The sequence below is a fragment of the Trachemys scripta genome, chromosome 22, assembly GCF_013100865.1.
Source record: "Trachemys scripta elegans isolate TJP31775 chromosome 22, CAS_Tse_1.0, whole genome shotgun sequence".
Classification (NCBI taxonomy): Eukaryota; Metazoa; Chordata; order Testudines; family Emydidae; genus Trachemys; species Trachemys scripta.
This window is the reverse complement of record NC_048319.1, coordinates 1,239,069-1,259,055: the sequence shown is the minus strand read 5'-3', so window position 1 is coordinate 1,259,055 and position 19,987 is coordinate 1,239,069. Positions and strand designations below refer to the sequence as shown.

At 53.8% G+C, this 19,987-nt stretch overlaps 1 protein-coding gene across 2 annotated transcripts in view; it reads right to left on the bottom strand.

The window, feature by feature from the left end:
* The window catches only part of PIK3R2 (phosphoinositide-3-kinase regulatory subunit 2), a 32,801-nt gene extending 13,053 nt beyond the window's left edge, over positions 1–19,748 (bottom strand). For both annotated transcript variants that reach the window (XM_034755184.1, XM_034755185.1), the window contains exons 1-2: positions 19,651–19,748; positions 2,059–2,806 (exon numbers count right to left, since the gene is read on the bottom strand). In XM_034755184.1, coding sequence (XP_034611075.1) covers positions 2,059–2,398 — 340 coding nt within the window. In that variant the 5' untranslated portion in view covers positions 2,399–2,806; positions 19,651–19,748. The remainder of the gene's footprint in view (positions 1–2,058; positions 2,807–19,650) is intronic.
* Between the last annotated feature and the right edge of the window lie 239 nt (positions 19,749–19,987).

Genomic DNA, 19,987 nt, shown 5'->3' with positions numbered 1-19,987 from the left:
CCTTCCTTGTCGTCCTCCTCCCCCCCCCACTGCCTTCCCCGTCCTCCTCTCCTGCCCCCCACCGCTGACTGCACCTTCTCTGTTCTCCTCTGCCCCCGCCAGACCCCACCTCCCCCCCACGCCCCAAGCCAGTATTTTTTTTGACACATGAGAAAGGTTAAGATTTACACACAAACCACAGATTTGGGCTTTCCAGGCAGTTATTGGGTACTTGTATCACAGAACCATCTGGGACCCTGTTGTCCCTCGCCCTGGCCAACTTCTCCCAAGGGAGGCAGAGCGGGTCACAGGTGTTCAGGGCCCAGGACCCACCCGCCAGCGAGACACGCCTGGGGGGAAAGCGCCCAGCATCCGATGCAGCACAGCACTTGCTGGAGGAGGGGCCCAGCACCAGACACACAAGCAAGTCGCTCCGGTTTGAAGAAATGCTTTTTCAGACAATGACTGCTCTGGTCTTCCCCAGAGCCCGTCCTATGCGTCAGCAGGGCCGCCAGGCATGCAGCCGGGAGCAGTGCCCGGGGCAGCCCCACAACAGCCACGGGAGGAGAGGTAGGCGGGACAGGCCATGAGGGGAAAGCCTGAATCTCTGACTCTGCCAGGGTACGAGCAAGAGAAACCCAACCGGACAGGAAGGCTCTTAGCCCAGAACAGAGATTCCTCCCGGCCTCCAAACCCAAAGCTAAGTGGAGAGAGAATCCCAGAATTGTAGCAATGTCAGGCTGGACAGGACCTGCACGAAGCCCAGAGACCTTCCCTGGTAGGTGTTTGTCCAGCCTGTTCTTAAACCTACAGTGAGGGGGGATTCCACAACCCCCCTGGGAACCTGGTCCGGAGCTGAGCTCCCTGACAAAAGTTCTCTTAACATCTGACCTAAATCTCCCTGGCTGCAGATCAAGCCCATTACTTCTAGTCCTACCTCCAGTGGACAGGGAGAACAACTGATCCCCTCCCTGTTAGAGCACAGGGGGAAACTTACCAAGGCCCCCCCGATTTTCTATTCTCTACACTGGACATGCCTCAGGTTTTTACCTCTTCCTCATAGGTCAGGTTTCCTAAACCTTTTTTCATTTTTCCCATTTTCCTCCAGACTCTCCCCAATTTGTCCACATCTTTCCTAACGTGCGGTGCCCAGAACTGGACGCCGTGCTCAGCTGGGGGCTTGCCAGTGCCGAGCAGAGATGAACAGAAAAACATCCTTCCCTGCTCTTGGCTAGACACAGAGCAGCATGGTCAGGACATACAGCCCTGCACGCCAGGGCATGCGCAACGTACCCACGCCCCAAGCGTGCCATCACAGTCCTAGAGCGCAGGCTCCTCTCACACAGACACAGCACGGCGCGGGGCACATGACATGCTGCCAAGGGGCTCCGGGGGCTGGCTGGCTGCACTGCACTTTGTGGCCGACCAAGTTCAAACCCAGCTGAAAACCACGGGGGCCATAGTTCACGACTGGCTGGGCAGCGCACTCGGGACAGCCTGGCCAGAGAGGCTATTTGGCACCTGCACAAACTTGAGCCAGGTGCACATGACGGCTCCTGCGGCTGGCACGGGATGCAGGCACAGCAGCACTGGGATGGAGGGCGCTTCACCCGGACGGAAATCCATCCCAGGACTTGCATCTGACACAGCCCCCCTTGGATGCCGGCATCCCTCCGCCTTCTGGGATTAGAAGCCATGGGGTGAGGGAAAGGGCTCACATGATGCCCCCCCAGCCTGTGCTCTGAGAGTGAAAACCCAGCTGAGCAACAGTGGCAGGCGGGGGCCCAGCCCGCACCTCCCCAAACCTGAATCTGCACTATCAACACCTCCCGCACAAGCGGATTAACCTTCAGCAGCCCTGGAAGGCACAGCCTCAGTTTGCTAAGCGGGGCGGGGAAGGGGGTTGAGCACATGAGGACCTACAGCTGGGACTGGAACCCAGGAGTCCTGACCCCCCTGCCTGCTGCTCTCAACCCCACTGGAGAGGAGGAGCCTTCGCAGGCCAGGAGGAGGCAGAGAAGCTGTTACTTCCTTATAGCTTCACCTTAGTGAGACCCTGCAGTGCAGGGCAGGGCTTACCTTGCTCCAGCGCCTCCTGCATGCGGGAAGTGCTGGCCCCAGGAGTCGCTGGCAGGGGTCTCTGCACCCTGGGTCTGTGGGAAGGGAGGGAGATCTTCACGGGCCCGATGTACTCCACATAGGTGCCAGGGAAATCCCCTTTCTGCTTGGTGCGCTCATTGACACCCGGGATCCACCCGATCTGGTTGGGCGTCTGCTCGTCTCCATCCTTGAAGCCCAGGGCCTGCAAGGCCCCTTTGCTCACCACCAGGATGTCCCCGGGGAGCAGGTCGATGTCCTCGTTGCGCTCTTTGCAGTACTGGTAGAGCGCACGGTACTGAAAGCCCTCGGTGCTGCCCATCTTCTCTGCTGCACAGGGTGGCTGAAGCCGGGCCAGCTGCTCGGGACGTCGGGCGCAGGCTCAGGCGCTGCTCTAGCCCTGCACCATTCTTTGTGCGTTTACCATCTTTGCACGAGCCAGGACGAGCGAAGCCTGGTGAGGATGGCCCCGCACACGCTCAAGCTCCCGCACGCTGAAGTGCAGCCCCTTTTCCTTAACTTGAAGCCACGATTCAACCAAATTATGGAGCAGAGGGAGAATGCGACGAACATAATCCAGCACTCGTGACTGGGCATGCAGCAAAGAAAGGGGGCAGCTCAGGGCTCCGCAGTCCTAGGAGGGGGCAGGTGTCTCAGGGTCCGCAGGGCGAAGGGACGGTGCGTTTCCAGCAAAGCATGGCGTGTGCTGCCGCTTCTCTCTTCCCAGAGCCTGGAAAAGGGAAGAAAGAGGGTCTGTTACTTCATGGCCAAACGCCGAGTGCACGGCCCTTCCTGTCAAAACGCCAACATCCAAAGGGCTGTCTCCCGCCATGCTAATCACTTCAGTAAAACAAACTCCACCCACTAGGCAATCAAGTCAGTCCCTTATTGACATCTGGATCCCAAGCACAGGAACATCAGAGCATGGGACTGACTTGATCCATAAACTGCAAAAGCATGAGAGACACCCCAGCTCACTGCAAGATCACCCTGCTGCCTGGGACTTGCAGCACCCAAGGTAACTGCAAGATAAAGAGATCACAGAGCCTTGTTTGCAAGTCTGCAGTTTGCTCTCTTTGACAGCACTTTGCGGAAAGTAATTAATTGTTTTCCTGTTTGCAGGGTCTTGTACACAGCAACATTTACAAACAGATAAAGGAGCCCTCCAAGCCACCCGGAGCAGAACCTGACACCAATTTCCTTTTTGTGTTAAGCTGAGTAAGTTTCACAAACGTCTGTTTTCCTGCGCGCTAAGAAATCTCTGGAGATCACCACCGCGAAGGCCTGTGGCCTACACAGAAAAGTTCCATCGGCACAGCGACAGCAAACCTACCCTCCAGTGTAGCCAGGGCTGTGTCAACAGAAACGTTCTTCCATCGACCACCTGGAGAGGTGGATCACCACCAGTGATGCAAAAACCCCTTTCGTCACTGTCGCATCTCTACACTAGGGTGCTACACCGGCCCAGCAGCAGGGCCCAGAGTGTAGACATGGCCAAAGTCTCTGCACCTGGAGTCTACAGGCTCATTGGATGCCTTGCAGCTGCCACACAGAAGAGGTTCAAAGATTAGGTTGAAGCAAAATCGCTTCTGCTGCTGGATGCCTAGTGCAGGCGAGTGCCTGCGACATGGTGCTGGGGGAGGGATTTTTCTTGGACAGAGGGAGGTGAGAGGGGGAGGGAGTTAGGAAGAAATGAATCGTTAACGCCCTCAACTCTACTCGAATTTTAGAGCCACCAGTTGCCTTTAAGTGATTCAAAAATACAAAGAGCAGGAGAACGTGGGGCCTGCCTGACCCAGAAAGCAGCCAAAAGGAACAAACTTTTTAACAGCATTTTAATTTGGAGAGAAGGCTGTCAATAATTGGAGTCCAATGAAACACTCTGGTATGCCCCCCAACACATACAGCACTCTGAAGTGTCCAAGCTTCCCATTGGGCTCAGCTTAGCTCGGGGTAAGATGCAGCATTTCTGCATGGCACGCAGCTGAATCAAAAACTAGTGGCACTAGAATGTTGGCAGCTACCGAGAGCAGATCAAACCGGAATTCCTCAAGTCTTCAACGTCTTTGGGAAGTCCGGATGCCATTCCTATTAGCTACTCAAGCTGCTTTTGAGAGGTCCATGTCAGAAGCCATCTGACAATAGCTTCATCTTCCTCTTGCAGCCGCCCCCAGGAGCAGGTCGGTTTATCTGCATGCACACAACCTGGGCAGAGAGGTAAAGTTACAGTGCTGTATAACTGGGGGGTGGGAGTGTTAGTATGGCCCCTCTATTGAGCTAAGTTAACAGGAAAGAGCAAACAGGAAAGCAACACGACAGATCTAGATAAGCAGCCCTCAGCACCCAACTGAAAGACAATGGGGAAGCCGTTAGCATCAAGGACCCTGCCTCTGACAAGGCTGGTTTTGCCAAAGCTGGAAGCCTGGCGCACAGAAGAACCCTAAAGGGTTAAAAGCCCCTCTCAGGCAAGGAAGGGGGGCCTGCTTAGAGCCAGGCAACAGGTCCATGTCCAGTCTGGTGGCTTCAAAATGCTTTGGTTCTAGCGAAGGACCGCTGTGCTTGGTCAGCATATGAACCACTGGCACTGCTCCTGGCGGGTCTCAGCCAGCGATCATGGGGGACTGCAGCCCAGGGCCCGGGGGAGCCTGGCAGAATCGTGGGATCCCACCACAAAGGGGGTGTGCTCCAGCTGGGAGGGGGCAGAGGAGCAGCTACCCAGTACATGGGACAAGACATTTCCTGGCACAAGCTAAATGGAGCTAACCAGCTTCAAAGAGGGGGGGAGGGAGAGCTCAGTGGTTTGAGCACTGGCCTGCTAAACCCAGGGTTGAGAGTTCAATCCTTGAGGAGGCCACTTGGGGATCTGGGGCAAAATCAGTATTTGGTCCTGCTAGTGAAGGCAGGGGGCTGGACTTGATGACCTTTCAAGGTCCCTTCCAGTTCTAGGAGATGGGATATCTCCATTAATTAATTAAAAGAGGCGTCCCTGGGTCCGTGTTGGGGCTTGCACACATTAACTAAATTGGCTTTAAGCGATCGATAGTAAGGTGTTAGAACAAGGCCTCCAGGACCCACATGCTCTCAGGATGCAAAGGGGACGGAGAAGCAGCCTGGACCCAGCCCCCTGCAGCCTGTTGGCGTATGTCAGCTGCCAAGGTTTGTCCCGGATACCAGATATGCTGTGGCAGGGCCCATGGGCTGCAGCCAGCAGTGTCCACACAGCTGAAGGACATTTGGCCCTTTAATCACCATGCTCCACAAGGCAGCTTTGGCCCCCAGCTGCTGTCCTGGGGAAGGGCCTGGCACTCACATAGGGCTGCTGAGGTTTCTACCTTTTGAAGTAGCTAACCTGGAGAGGGAGGACTCCTATCAGGACCCATCCCTCCCTCCTGGTAGTGCAAGCTCCCTCCATTCCTAGGGCCATCTTGAGCAGTGACAGGGCTCCCTGCCGCCCCACGGGACATGACCTGGCCCAGCTCCCATGCAGGACTCGGTGTCCATTCTAAACTTCCCATCGATTATCATCACATTTGTGCCACTGCAGTGCCCAGAGGGCACAGCCAGGTGAGGCCACAGTGTGCCGGGCACTCAGCAAACACAGGGACAATAACTGCCCCACACAGCTCACACACCGCCCTGAACAGCACCTTCCCCTCAGCGGTGTTCACACGCTTCTGGTTTCTGTTCCCTTCGCTGTTGTTCTTAGTTAGCTCCTCCAGCCCCCAACCATCTGCACGGAGGCCAGTTCCTGCCAGATTTCACTGGCCCTCCGACCCTGGGTTTTGCCAAGTTCTCTTTGCAGACAGGAGACACGCAGAAGCTTGGAGGCCTGCCACGGAGGGTGTGCAGAATGGCTACGGTGCTGGCCCAGGACGTTCCGGGCAGGAACCATCTCTTATACATGCACCTCCACACCCCATTCTCCCTTCGCACAGCGCCCAGCACAACAGAGCCCCGACGCTGCCTGTACTACAGGCGCAGTGGAGACTGTGCGAGGTGCACTCGGATGGCACATGGACATCCCCGTCTCCATGGAGTCAGGCTGACAGCATTCGGAGCAGCACTTCTGAAGGTCACAGGAACCAGCCCGTTCTACAGCAAGCATCTGATTAGCCCCCAGCACCAACCCAGCTAGCAAAAGCCAGGGCTATTTTTAGGACTAAACAAATGCTGCTGAGATGGAGGCACTAGGAGGCTCCTTCCCATAATTAGAAATTCACAGATTTTTTTAAATTTGCCCTGCGAGGAAGCCATGTGTTTTTGCAGAGCTGCTACTGACCGAGAGAGATGGGTCTGTTTGGGGCTGGCCATTGCCCCCCAGCTGGGCCAGGTTAGTACAAAGGGACACACAACGAAAGACATGGTAACATCAAAGGGTCTGTCAGTTATCAAGCTCCTGGTGAAAGCAGGAAACTCATTCTGGACCCACTAGAGTCCCGCTCAGGGTCAGGATTTCGATCCCAGGAGCTGGTCAGACTGATGGGCCCCAGTCCCACGTCCACCCCTTACCATTTCCCCTTCAGGGTTCTGTGCTCACTCACATGGGACTTGTCCAGACACCAGCTGCATCCACCTTCCCTGTCATAACTATAAAGGAAAGGGTAACAGCCCTCCTGTGTACAATACTATAAAATTCCTCCTGGCCAGAGACACCAAAATCCTTTTACCTGTAAAGGGTTAAGAAGCTCAGGTAACCTGGCTGACACCTGACCCAAACGACCAATAAGGGGACAAGATACTTTCAAATCTTGGTGAGGGGAAGGCTTTTGTTCGTGCTCTTTGTTTTGGGGGTTGTTCGCTCTTGGGACTAAGAGGGACCAGACATCAATCCATACTCTCCAAATCTTTCTGAACAAGTCTCTCATATTTCAAATTTGTAAGTAACAGCCAAGCAAGGCGTGTTAGGTTTATCTTTGTTTTCTCCACTTGTAAATGTACCTTTTGCTAGAGGGTTTACCTCTGTTTGCTGTAACTTTGAACCTAAAGCTAGAGGGGGTTCCTCTGGACTCTTTGAATTTGATTACCCTGTAAAGTTATTTTCCATCCTGATTTTACAGAGATGATTTTTACCTTTCTTTCTTTAATTAAAAGCCTTCTTTTTAAGAACTGGATTGATTTTTCCTTGTTTTAAGATCCAAGGGGTTTTGGATCAGTGTTCACCAGGGAATTGGTGGTGGAGTCTCTCAAGGCTACCCAGGGAAGGGAGTTAGCACTTGGGAGTGGTGGCAGCAAAACCAGATCTAAGCTGGTAGAGAAGCTTAGAAGTTTTCATGCAGGTTCCCACATCTGTACCCTAAAGTTCAGAGTGGGGAAGGAACATTGACATTCCCCAAGTCAACTCAGCCTCTGAGTCCAACAGGGTATCTCACTCACCATCCTGCAGCCGCAAGGGCACCCTGAGTATCTGGCATCACTGGGGCAGGGGGGTGTTTACAGACACCTTTTTCCAAGCACCACACCCCACTTTCCCTTTGCTCTCAAAAGCAGTGAACTCCACTCCAGCCCCAGAACGGCATCCGCCCTCTGCCCAAATCCAAGCGCTCTCCTGACACAGACGGGGCGGCTTTGGGAAACCCGGGAGAAAGAATTTCTCCATTACTCACACCCACAGGCTCCATGTCGGCACACGGACAAGACAGCTCTGTGTTACGTTCACCAGGACCCAGGAAATCTCAAACCCTGAACAACATTCCTCTGGACTCTGGTGCAAGCCGCACTGAGAGCTGCCGGTGCTTTTGTGCTAACCCCGAGGGAATGAGCTTGAAGCCTTGGAGCACCCCTCTGCACATGTGCGGGTCACAGACGGGGACAGCTAGACAGAGGTTAAACAGCTTCCACAGGCCCAAGAACAAGACGCAGCAGAATCTCCACAGCACGAATCTCTTGCAGAACGTCACAGAACCTCTGTTCTCCCACGTGCATGATATTACCTGGAGCGCTCCACCGTCACGTGCCGGGGAGGGAGCTCCAGGAGCCATCCCGCAGGCTGGGCATGCAGCTCAGAGACCCCATTTCTACCTTCTCTATGGCCCTCCCCACTTTGCAGCGTCAGACCTGTGGGGGCCACCAGGTTATGAACCAGACAGGGACCTGACCCACAAGGAGACACGGTGGGTAGGAAACAGCAAGGTGACGGGCCACGAAAGAGACTGCAAACAAGGTGAGGGGGGATAATGTCTGTAACCATAACTTCACGTGTCTGGCAGCGATCTGCACCCTCCTCGTGCTAAGCAAAGGGAAGGCTCCTCTCAGCCAGGAGCTGGGTACTTGCAGGTTCTGTTAGACTCAAAACCTGAACCAGGCTGACAAACTGCCACCCCCCGCAGCGATAAGCCCCCCGCATCACACCACGTGCAGCTGGGGGGAGGAGACTGCCCCCATCAAAGCCTCCAACTCTCCCCCACGTGGGAACCTGGGCGAATTCTTACGTAGCTGGTGCAGAGCCGAGGGTCCGGAACCCTCGAGTCCTCTCGTTCCCTCCCTTAATGTCTGGCCCCGAGGCCCTTTCCCAGTCTGCATGGCACAGTCCAGGATTTCACACCCCCAAAGCTCTGCCTTAGTCTGATGCCTCTCAAGGGGCCCATGATGTTCCCTGCAAACCCCAGCCATGCCATCGCCCAGGGGCAGGTCCTAGAAGGGGCCGGTTCTTCCCTAGCTGTTGAGTTCTGTGACTGCAGGCTCAAGGTTCACCAACAGCCAAAAGTCATGCAAAAGACACACTCTGCATCTATAGCTGGCCTCACCGGCCAGCAGCAACCACATCTGTCCCAGGAACCCAAACGAGGTTTCCACCACAGCCCACATCCAGCCTCATCCTAAGAGCAGCCAGGCAGGGCTAATGCCAGAACAGCAAGTCCTTCCTCTGGGATGTCAGTTCCACCCAAGGGATGCTGCTGGCACCTCCCATTTCTCTCCCCACTGTGACCCCTCCCATGGCAACCTGGTAAACCCCCGAGACACGGAGCCATGGGGTGGCAACCACAGCCCCCCCAAGACATGGGGCTACAGGGCAATTCACCACACACCATTTCATTACAAAGGAGCGGTCCTTTTCCAAACGAGGGGGCCTTCCGATGGGGTGAGGCTGGCCCTCTAAGCCAATCAAACCACAGATTGTCACAGGACCGACACCTCTCGCTCCAGAGAGGCACTCTGGGTTTGCCCTCCTGGGTAGAATTCCCATCACTGGCTCCTTGGCATGAGCGTAGTGGTAGGACAGCATGCCCCTGCAGCGACTGGCTCTCCTAAGCCCCTAATGAGACCTCTCCTAAGGTCTCCTCAGCTCTGGCCTCACGGGCCACATGTTATACCCCACCTCTATGGGCATGTCCTGAGCGCAAAATGGTGGGGAAGCCTTCGCTGCCGTCAGCCTGGGCGCTGGTGGTGACGGAGCCACGCAGACCGGCCTTACTGCAAGGCTCCCCTGATTGTTTGGATCTGGGCTCCAAGTCCTGCCAGAGCTTTGGCTCCAAACCTGCAACCGGGAGATGGTGCATGCAGGTGGTGTGGGAGGGGACAACCCACTGCATGGAAGCAGCACTTCCTTTGGGTGCCAGGTTAACACCCCGGCTGCCGGCACACCATGCAGCAGGCCATTTCCAGGACTGCATTTTAAGCACAAGAGGCCAGACCAGTGCAATAGCACAGCCGCCCTGTGACACACCAGTGTGTTTCCACCCTTGGCAGAAGGGGAAGAGCAGCTCCCCAGAGCAGGCAGAGGGAGAGCCCTTGTGAGTCCCCGGGGTGCAGGGTACGGAGCTGCACAGCAGCATTTCACTGGAGGATGCAGTGAACTTTTCCCTCCACCTCTCAAAGTGCCTGCAGTCCCTATTCCCCTCTGGCCAGGGGTGGCTCTCACACACACACAGAGGAGTTAAACAGCACACAGAATATCTGCCTGCTGCTTGATTCAAGGCCTCTGCACAGCAAAGCCTGCAGTAATCCTGTAACTTTGGCTGCCCCTGTGAAACAGAGCGAATAGACTGCTTCCCTGCACAGGCACTGGGACCACAGCCGCTTTGTGAAGCGAGCAGCAGGTCGTAATCTGCACTGACCGACCATGAGCTCTGTGGGCAGGACCATCCCGTACTATGTGTCTGAACAGCACCTGGCCCAACGAGGCCCCTACAGTGCTACTGCGATACAAGTGCAACTTGAATACACCAGAGTGAAATCCTCCTCTGAGCCCCGCGAGGCGCTGGGAGGGTGGAAAGCCGCTCTCCCCACCTGACTCCCATTAGGGCAGCATCTGAGCACCTCACAATCTTCAAGGTATTTATCAGTGTCGTTATCCCCATTGCTCAGAGAGGCTTAGTCAAACAGGGCGTCTGGGGAAGAGCAGGAGCTGGAACCCCGGGCTCCCACATCCTAGGGCATGAGCCCTAACCACGGCACCCTCCTTCCTCTCCGACTGAGCAGGCTACAGCATTCAAACAGTTACAAATTGCCCCACTTTGCAAGAAATCCAAAGCTAGAAAGAGTAGGATGGGACCTGCTTTACTGCGCTACTGAGAACTGCCAAAGCTCTGCCCTGTTTCGGATCCCAGAATCTGGTTGCCAGAAGAACACGTTGAACGTGAGCAAGCCGCTGGTCTGGTGGAAGGGAAGGCAGATCTCAAACCACAGTACTGCCGCCCAGGCAAGGGCACAGAGAGTTCACGCAGTCCTGGCACGGCAGCCGCCGAGCGGAACTCGCAACAGAGCCCTCACTTCCAGAACTCAGTCCGCTCCAGCCAGGAAAAGATTACTTCATACTCCACCACATAAATACGAGAGGATTAAATTCAGCTTTCTGCCCCTCGCCCCTCTGAACTCTGCCTGATAGGGTGGGGGACAGCCCAGGGGCTCAGCAAAGCGGGGGCAAGTGACCCAGCAACAGGGGGGTCTGAGCAGCGCCGTGCAGCCGCTGCATGCCAGGAAGGGCGCAAGCTGCCAAGGAATGTGCCAGTTTCTCCTCTGCCATGGAGGGCAAGTCCCAGCAGAGAACCCTGGAGCAGAATGGAGAACAGGAGCACTGGGGTTAGCGCCTCTCTTGCTAAGCACCTACCACATCTCCAGGAGTCCCAGCACAAAGCTTTAGACGCAACAAAGCACCTTGCATTCTTGTGGCCTCTACGCTTGAGTCAGGAAACGACGGGGTGGGGAAGGGATAAAGGTGCTCGTTTGGTTTTCGAAGGGGACCCAAGGAGGCAAACACCACCAGTGGTGCAAGGAGTCTCTCCGGACACAGGATCCCATGGCTCCATGAGGGTAAGGTGTGGGGGTGCCATTAACCAGATGGCTTACTCTGACATCTTCCCTTCAGCCTGGGTGTCTGCTCTTCCACAGTGGCGCTCTATCTAGGTGCTCCTCACACACACACACTCAGAGAGACACCACGTTCTACAGTGCCTCCCCTCCACAGAGCCTCCGACAATAATGCATTTGCTCAAATGCACAAGAGTAAAGCTCAACTGAATTCAGATATGGGCTAAAGCAACCCCCTTACCCGCCTGCTCTCTTGGCTCAGCCAACCCAGCCGTTTGTGCAGGTGGGGCCAGGTAAAACAAGCCTACATCTCCGGTGTCTGCCCCTGTCTTCTGCAGGGGAAACAGTTGTTTTATATCCCGCCACAAATCCAGGCAAGCAGCTTAACTGTGCGCGCAGCGGCAACCACAGATCAGGAAACCCTGGCGCCCAATGGAAAGCAAATGACAGAATTTGTGCTGGGAATGGGGCTTATGCGCCAAATCCCATAAATAGATATATGGAGGGAACCAGCAGCTCCAACGCTTGGGAGCGAAGTGCCAGAGCAGGGCAGTCAGCCAAGGATAGGGGCCATGCACACGCCTGTCCCAGGGGCACACCCTCAGCACGGAGGTGCTTTAATATTGTGTAAAGATAGTGATTGTTTTCCCTGGGGGATTTGGGGTTAGCTCAGACCCCCAAAAACCCATAGTCCCTAGAATCCCCCACTGACTTGGAGGTGGGAGCCCGTTCTGAACACATGCACTGACTGTCTCCATCACCACCAGGCTTCTCCTGGGGAACACACGGCCAGCCAGGAACACACGAGTAGCCACTCTGTGCCACAGCACAAGGGCCCCAAAGGTGAGGCCCTGCAAAAATTGCACAGTTTTGGGGTTTGTTTGTTTTTTTAATTCCTGGCAATGTTCTGGGTGAATATTTGCATTTCAAGAGACATGCATGGCCAGCGAGCCTCCACTGTGTTTGTCCCATAGCAGGGAGGCTGACCTGGGCATCCCTGCTTCTGCTGGGGAGGCTAGTGGGGTGATCCCATCCTGGAGGAGGCAGGCCAGGAAAGGGGCCAGACTCGCTCCACACTGAGCTCCAGCCCAGACTGCCACTGCTGCTTCCTGTCCAGCCTGAGGGGTGGGGCTGACACCACAGTGATGAGGAGCCCGGTCACCACAGGCTGCAGCAGGCCAGGGGAGACACCACAGCAACTGAGACTAGGATCCTTTGCGTGGAGAGGGTCTATCACATCCTGCTACTCTGACCACCAGGCCAGGGTCTCCTCACACCCCAATCCCCTCACCTCCAGAATGGCCAGTCCCAAACCCCCAACAGCCGATGGAACAACTCCACTTGATCATTACCTGTTCGGTTCACTCCCTCTGGGGCACCTGGCACTGGCCACTGTCGGCAGACAGGATACTGGGCTGGACGGACCTTTGGTCTAACCCAGTGTGGCCTTTCTTATGTTCTCCTGGCCACGGTACAGAGTATGGGCTCCCAGAGTATGGGCTCAACACCTGTCACTCCCCCTCTTCACCAAGCCAGCCTACACACCCAAGTCAAGAGCAGGCAGGCAGTCTCCAGCTCCCCAGGGCCCAAACTCCCCACCCAAACCCCAAGCGGCGGGGTGGGGACTATAACAACACTAGATAAAACAAACACATTTGGATTTCTTTTTATTTAAATCAGTTTTTTATTTAAACATTCTTTTTAAAAATAAATCTGTTTAATGTTAAATTTGAAACTATGAAGACGTACGTTAAGACCTAAACTTCCTGTAATCTCCTAAAGCCTTTTAAACAAAAAACAATACTGCGTCAATGAGCCCTATCTCCAGCGCTAAGGAGTTAAAGGGTTGTGTGCTGCTGCTCTTTTAATTACAGAATTGCGGGAAAACATCTAGCTGTTCAGGTCAGCTGAAGCTAGGTATTGTAAATGTCACAATCAGAACTGGAAGGGACCTTGAGAGGTCATCTAGGCCAGTCCCCTGCACTCAAGGCAGGACTAACTATTATCTAGACCATCTCTGACAGGTGTTTGTCCAACCTGCTCTTCAAAATCCCCAATGATGGAGATTCCACAACCTCCCTAGGCCATTTATTCCCATGCTTAACCACCCTGACCGTTAGGAAGTTTTTCCTAATGTCCAGCCTAAACTGCCCTTGCTGCAATTTAAGCCCATTGCTTCTTGTCCTGTCCTCAGAGGTTAAGAAAAACAATTTTTCTCCCTCCTCCTTGTAACAACTTTTTAGGTGCTTGAAAACTGTTAATCATGTCCTCTCTCAGTCTTCTCTTCTCCAGACTAAACAAACCCAATTTTTTCAATCTTCCCTCACAGGTCATCATGTTTTCCAGACCTTTAATCATTTTTGTTGCTCTTCTCTGGGCTTTCTCCAATTTGTCCACATCCTTCCTAAAATGTGGCATCCAGAACTGGACACAATACTCCAGTTGAGACCTAATCAGCGCTGAGTAGAGCGGAAGAATTACTTCTCGTATCTTGCTTACAATACTCCTAATACATCCCAGAATGATGTTTGCTTTTTTTTGCAACACAGTGTTACACTGTTGACTCATATTTAGCTTGTGATCCACTATGATCCCTAGATCGCTCTACCCCAGTACTCCTTCCTAGACAGTCATTTCCCATTTTGTATGTGCGCAACTGATTGTTCCTTCCTAAGTGGAGTACTTTGCATTTGTCCTTATTGAATTTCATCCTATTTACTTCAGATCATTTCTCCAGTTTGTCCAGATCATTTTGAATTTTAATCCTATCTTCCAAAGCACTTGCAACTCATCCCAGCTTGGTATCACCCACAAACTTTATAAGTGTACTTTCTATTCCATTATCTAAATCATTGATGAAAATATTGAACAGAACCGGACCCAGAACAATGTCACGTGCTGCAGTATGTATCTGTATTATTTTTGATCGCTACAATGGCATGAGAGCTGGTATTTACATCGTCCCTTTGGGAGCACTTCCAGTTTGTTGTGTGAAAAAGCTTTTGCACCTCAATTCCTTTGGGAGTCAGCTTAGCTAGCAAGTGCCCTGAGAGCATTGCCTTCAGAAGGACTAGTCCCTTCAAAGCTGGGAAACCAACTGGGAGCTGAAGCAGCAGGAGAGCTTGTTTCCCCCTTGATTCCAGTCGAGGACTGAAAACTAAGTGGGAGAGGAGCTCTATTCATTCTAAACATTTGGCGGTCATGGGGCCACGTTTTCAAAGGTCTTTAGGCACCAAAATTCCACCAGGCACCCAAGCAGACTCACTCCCATCGCTCTCGGGACAGGGACCATCTTTTCATTGTGTCTGTACAGCGCCTAGAACCAGAGCCCTAATGGGGGCCCCCAGGTGCTACTGCAACACAAACAATAACTGCCTTAACGACAACATGCCAAACAGCCCAGCGCTCCCTTCCCCACTACTGCACCGGGCGCTGGCTCAGTACTGACTCACAGGAGCACTCATAGACACCACTTCTGGGTTTCCCTAGGAGGTCTCCCATCCAAGTTCCACCCAGGCATAACCCTGCTTAGCTTGAGACTGGATGAGATCACAGCATGAGGGTGAGGTTCCAGGGAAGCCTCACTGGAAGAGCCCGTTTATAGGAGAGTTTGAGCAAGACGTGACATGACAGCAGACAAGGCAAGAACTCACAGCGCGAGGGAGGGATTGACCTGAGTGGAAGTGAGAAGTGTTTACCTTGGGAGTATCTGCACAGTCAGGAGGAAGCTGGAATACTCTCAATTACTGGCTCTCACCACAGACAAGAAGTGGGAACTGAAAGGCAAACGTTGTTTGAGGCTCTCCAGTATCTTGGCAGGTGACAGTCATGACCCTCCCAGGCATGCTGGGGGCCTCCTTGGTCCCCCGTGACATGAAATACACCCAGGTCCAGGATTACTGGCTTTCACAGTGAGTACACCTTGCCAGGAACCACAAGCGCCTCTTCCTCTGGAGGCCTTTGTTGTGTGTGGGCTGCAGTCCCGCCCCGCTGGCTGCTTTCACATAATCTCTCACCGGAGACCACGAGTATCTTCGCTGCAAAAAGTGGTGTGTGCTTTGCTCGGGTTAAACTAGCAGTGAAGACCCAGCAATTTGCCTTTTAACTCAGATTAGCTGCTCGAATGAAAGCCTGTAGGGGAGCTGGGGCTGAACTCAAGCTACTAACCCAAGTTAGGAACACACCTTTCATTTGCAATGATGACATACTCATAGACCAAGTTTTCTGAACCTGGCTGCCTCCTCCTGCCAAGAACATGGACACAAAGGACCCCACCAGCGTCCTGTCCATGACCGTTACTCTGTGTGCATGCTAAGGGAAGGCTACTTTCTGCTTGACCTCTGCAGTATTAATGAGTAAATGTTTGCTTTGTTACTGAAGCCGTGGATGTGAAGGGGTATCTGAAATGTTTGGAAGGGAATAAAAAAAAATGCCCCATGCTAGAACTGTCCCATTGCTCAGTTATCCCTTAATTTGGATCCCTGAGTCGCCCCCATTTTAGAAGCATCTTCTTTGCATGTTTGATTTCCTGGAAGACCTCATTTCAGAAGTAAAACGCTAACTGTATTTTGGACATGTCACTCGTCACTTACAATTCCAAAGCCAATAAGAAAATCTTTCAAAAGGTTTTAGCCACGCTTTCAGCCGAGGCATTTGCTGGGAATAATGTTATTTGTTCCCTGAAATATTTGGAATTATGCACAAGTTACGGAGTTGAGGGAGCTACAGACTAAATCAGAGTTCATTTTTCCCTTCCCAGCTTATCTCCCGTTACTCAAGTCACATCCAGATTCTCTCTCAGGAACTAAGGGAGCCTCCAATATGATAAATATTTTCCACTGGAAACATGCATCAATTCCTCAACTGAGGCACTGAGGCAGCCAGGTCCATTCTTCACTGGATTCCATTTGATTTGTGGCCTCTCTCCCAACCCAGAGTTTTTGGTCCAACAAGAGTTGGCTGAGGGAGGATGGATTTTTTTCCCATTCTAAGAGCAAAATTGATGAATGCTGTTCTGAGTTCAAAATAAGGGGTTTGGAGTAATTACCCTTAGAAGTGCCCAAGATGCAAGTATCTTAAGAAATGAGAGCTGGGGACACAGTAACGGCTACTTTGAGTTCCATAGCAGGATCTGAGAGCAAGTCCAACAGGTCAGAGTACAAATAGATAATTGCGGAAGAAACCAAACTATCACCTGACCATTCCCACATCCTAGAGATATTAGTGACTGCAGCATGTGCTAACACACCACTTTACCCTCCCATGTTAAACTTAGCGGGAGGGAGGTGTCACAGAGTCCCCGGGAGATGCTCTGGAACTGCTCCCCACAAAGCCAGTCAGGACTTTGGGGAGCCTCCTCTCCCTTGGAACAGACTGTCTTCAGAGCAAGAAGTTCACACGGCTTCACCTTCCTGGGTCTCTCCTTGGAGCATTCAGCCTCTGCCTCTCCATGTGCTTCCCGCAGCGAGTCCGCCCAGGCGGGGTCCTGGGGAAGCCAGAGGGTCCTGCACACACCCCCACTCCACTTCGCAGCCAGACATGACTCTTAGCCAGCCAGTAAAACAGAGGTTTATTAGATGACAGGAACACGGTCTAAAACAGAGCTTGTAGGTACAGAGAACCGGACCCCTCAGCCGGGTCCATTCTGGGGCCCAGCAAGGCAGACACCCACGTCTGCCTGCCCTCCCTTCCCGTCCCCAGCCAGCTCCAAACTGAAACCCCCTCCAGCCCCTCCTTTCTGGCCTTTGTCTCTTTCCCAGGCCAGGAGGTCACCTGATCTCTTTGTTCACCTTTAGCTATCCCCTTGCAGGGGGGAAGGACCCTGGCCATTTGTTGCTAGGAGACAAATTGTTGGCCATTTATGCACACTGGAGACTTAAGAAATGCATAGGGGAAACTGAGGCACGCACACAGTATTTAGAGAAAACATTAAGAACAGCCCCACTTCATCACAGGGGGGAAGAGCAGAAAAGAAATTATTTAGGCTGTATTTACTCAGCTGTCTTTGTTCTCTGCTCTTGCAGCAAGAATCACAGAGTGAAATCCCTGGTGGTTCTGAGAACTGCTCTAAAAATAAAAGAAATAATACTGTATATATTAATGGGGGAGCAGAGGAGGCTGCTATTCTATTCCTGTCACTAGAAAGGCTGTTTAGCACCCAAAGGAGACAGTGTCAGCATTAAAGGTAAGCAAGTAGGCATATCATTTCAGGGTACTCACACCTCCTCACTTTTGGGGAGCTCGTTTTGGGGCAGTGATTGAAGGGCCTCAGCTAGCCAAATCCCACGCATCTCCACAAGATTTTATTTCCCACCTCGGTGTCAAACATCAACCTTGGGAGTCAGTGGACACAGAAGAAAGTTCCTCCCAAAGAGAATGAGAGCGTCCCTGCAATCTGATAAATGAAACTGCAAAATATACTGTAAACAGGTCAGAATCACTGCAGGTCTGCCCCCGTCTTGGGACTTCAGAGTGTTACATGGGGAATACAACTGCTTGGGTTTTGAGTAAGAGAAATCGCTACATTTCTCATCCCTTTGGATCAGTCTTCCAGCTGCAACGAGTCTAAGACATGCTCATCAGTAGCCGTCCGTATCAAAGCATTAATTCCTTCCACCAACTTCCTGGGTTCAGCTTTCATTTTACAAAATCATTTCAAGTCAGTCCCAGTACTTCTGGGTAGCACACACAAAATGGCCCAGCTGCTAACACAAACAGATGGGGAGAGAGGCGCCCCTCTCCCAGCCCGGCCGTTATTCCCATTTTTAAAAAATGTTAAACTTTCCAAACAGACGTGACCGAGAAACCAAGCCAGGCAGTCATTAATACACAAGAGGCCAGGCTACAGCTGACAAGCCAAAGAAAGAGAGGCTTTCTGCCTGGAGACCCCCCAGAATGAGTGAATTCCTATCATCAGGCTCCAGGATTCTGCCATCTGCAAAGAGGATGCCCACAATCCCCATTTATGGGCGGCCTAACACAAAGGGTTAAAGCCAGCCTCTAAAATGGCATCGAAAATCAGAAAGAGCTGCAATCTCCATGTAGTCTGCACGGAGAGGCCATTTAGCTCAGCTAGGATCCCCCCACTAGGCCTCTACAGGCAAATGTCACTGCCCGCTCCACCAACTCTCTCTAGAGCCACAATGGGCCATGCTAAGTCTCCACCACACTCATTTGCTTGTCTGTTAGATCCCCATAGTCTGTTTGATGCATTGGACCCTAAGCTCCAGCAGGGTTTCTCTTTTTAAATCTGCACAGAGCCCAGCCAGGGCCTTTGGCACCACTCACAACACCAACAAACACACACCTCTCCTGGGCAGCGCTCCAAGTTCACCTTACAGTCATTTCAAATCCACTCCATGCTAAGAGAGCCTGCCTGTCCCCAGCCAGAGCCTGGAACAAGCTTCAGAAACCCCCTCCACATACACTGCCTCTCAGGGCCAGGTTCCTGACGGCCAGGCTCAGCCAAGACACACTCCATGGTTTCTGAGGAAGTCAAAAGCCAGGCAGATGGATGGAGTCAACATGAGTTTGGGGTTTTACATCCAAGATCCCCTTGTAACCACCCCCGTCTACGCTGCACCCACAGCCAAAAGACAACCCCGGGGAAGGTCCTGCGGCCCCCTCCCCAGGCACACTGAGAATGGCCCCAGGAGGGGAGAGCATTATCACCCAGGACACTGGGGGCACTTGCACCCCTATGGGGAGGCTGCAATGCCTCCAGCACCCCCGTGCATCGGGAGCCCAATGCAGACAGCAGTCCCTTTATACCATCCTCCCCCTTCATCCACTCCAGGAGATGGACTGGAACAATGTATACACTCTCTCCCTGAAGTGTAGGGGTGCAACGCACCCAGCCGTACCCACCTCACCCTAGGGTGGGGGATACAATGGACACAGCCTCTCCCCCCACCGTCCCTCCCCGAGATGGGAGGTTGCAATGCACACAGACCCCAGCTCACCTTTCCCCCACCTCCCTGAGGCTGGGGGGTGCAGTGCGCACAGCCCCCCAGCTCACTTCCCCAGGGCGGGGGAGGGTGTACAGTGCACATAGCCCCCCCCTTCCCCCACTACCCAGGGCGGGGGGGGGGGTACAGTGCACACAGCCCCCCCCCACACACACACCCTGACTCACTTCCCCAGGGCGGGGGGTACAGTGCACACAGCCCCCCCCCTACCCAGGGCGGGGGGAGGGGTACAGTGCACGCACACACACCCCCCAGCTCACTTCCCCAGGGCGGGGGGTGCGGTGCACACACCCCCAGTTCACCTCCCCCCGGCTAGGGCACGTGCCGCCTGCCCAGTCACACAAACCGGGCCGAGACCCACCTCTCCGCCGGCGCCAGCCCCATCCGCCCCGCCGCAGCCCCGCGTCCCTCCCGCCTCAGCCAGGCAGCAGCGAGCTCGCCGAGCTCGCCTGTCTCCCCTCCCCTCGCCCCGCCCCGCCCGGCGGAAACAGCCGAGGTGCAGCGGAACGACCCGAGGCCCCTCCCGAAAACCCACGAGCGAAGGCGGAGACACCCGAAGGGCCCTCGGCGGCTCCGGGGACACCCGAGCGCGGGGGAGAGAACCCCGCCCCCTTCCCGGGGCCAACAGGGACTAACGGCCACTCCCGAGCAGGGACGGAAACACCCGAGTCCGCCCCCCCCCCCCCCCCCCCCCCCCC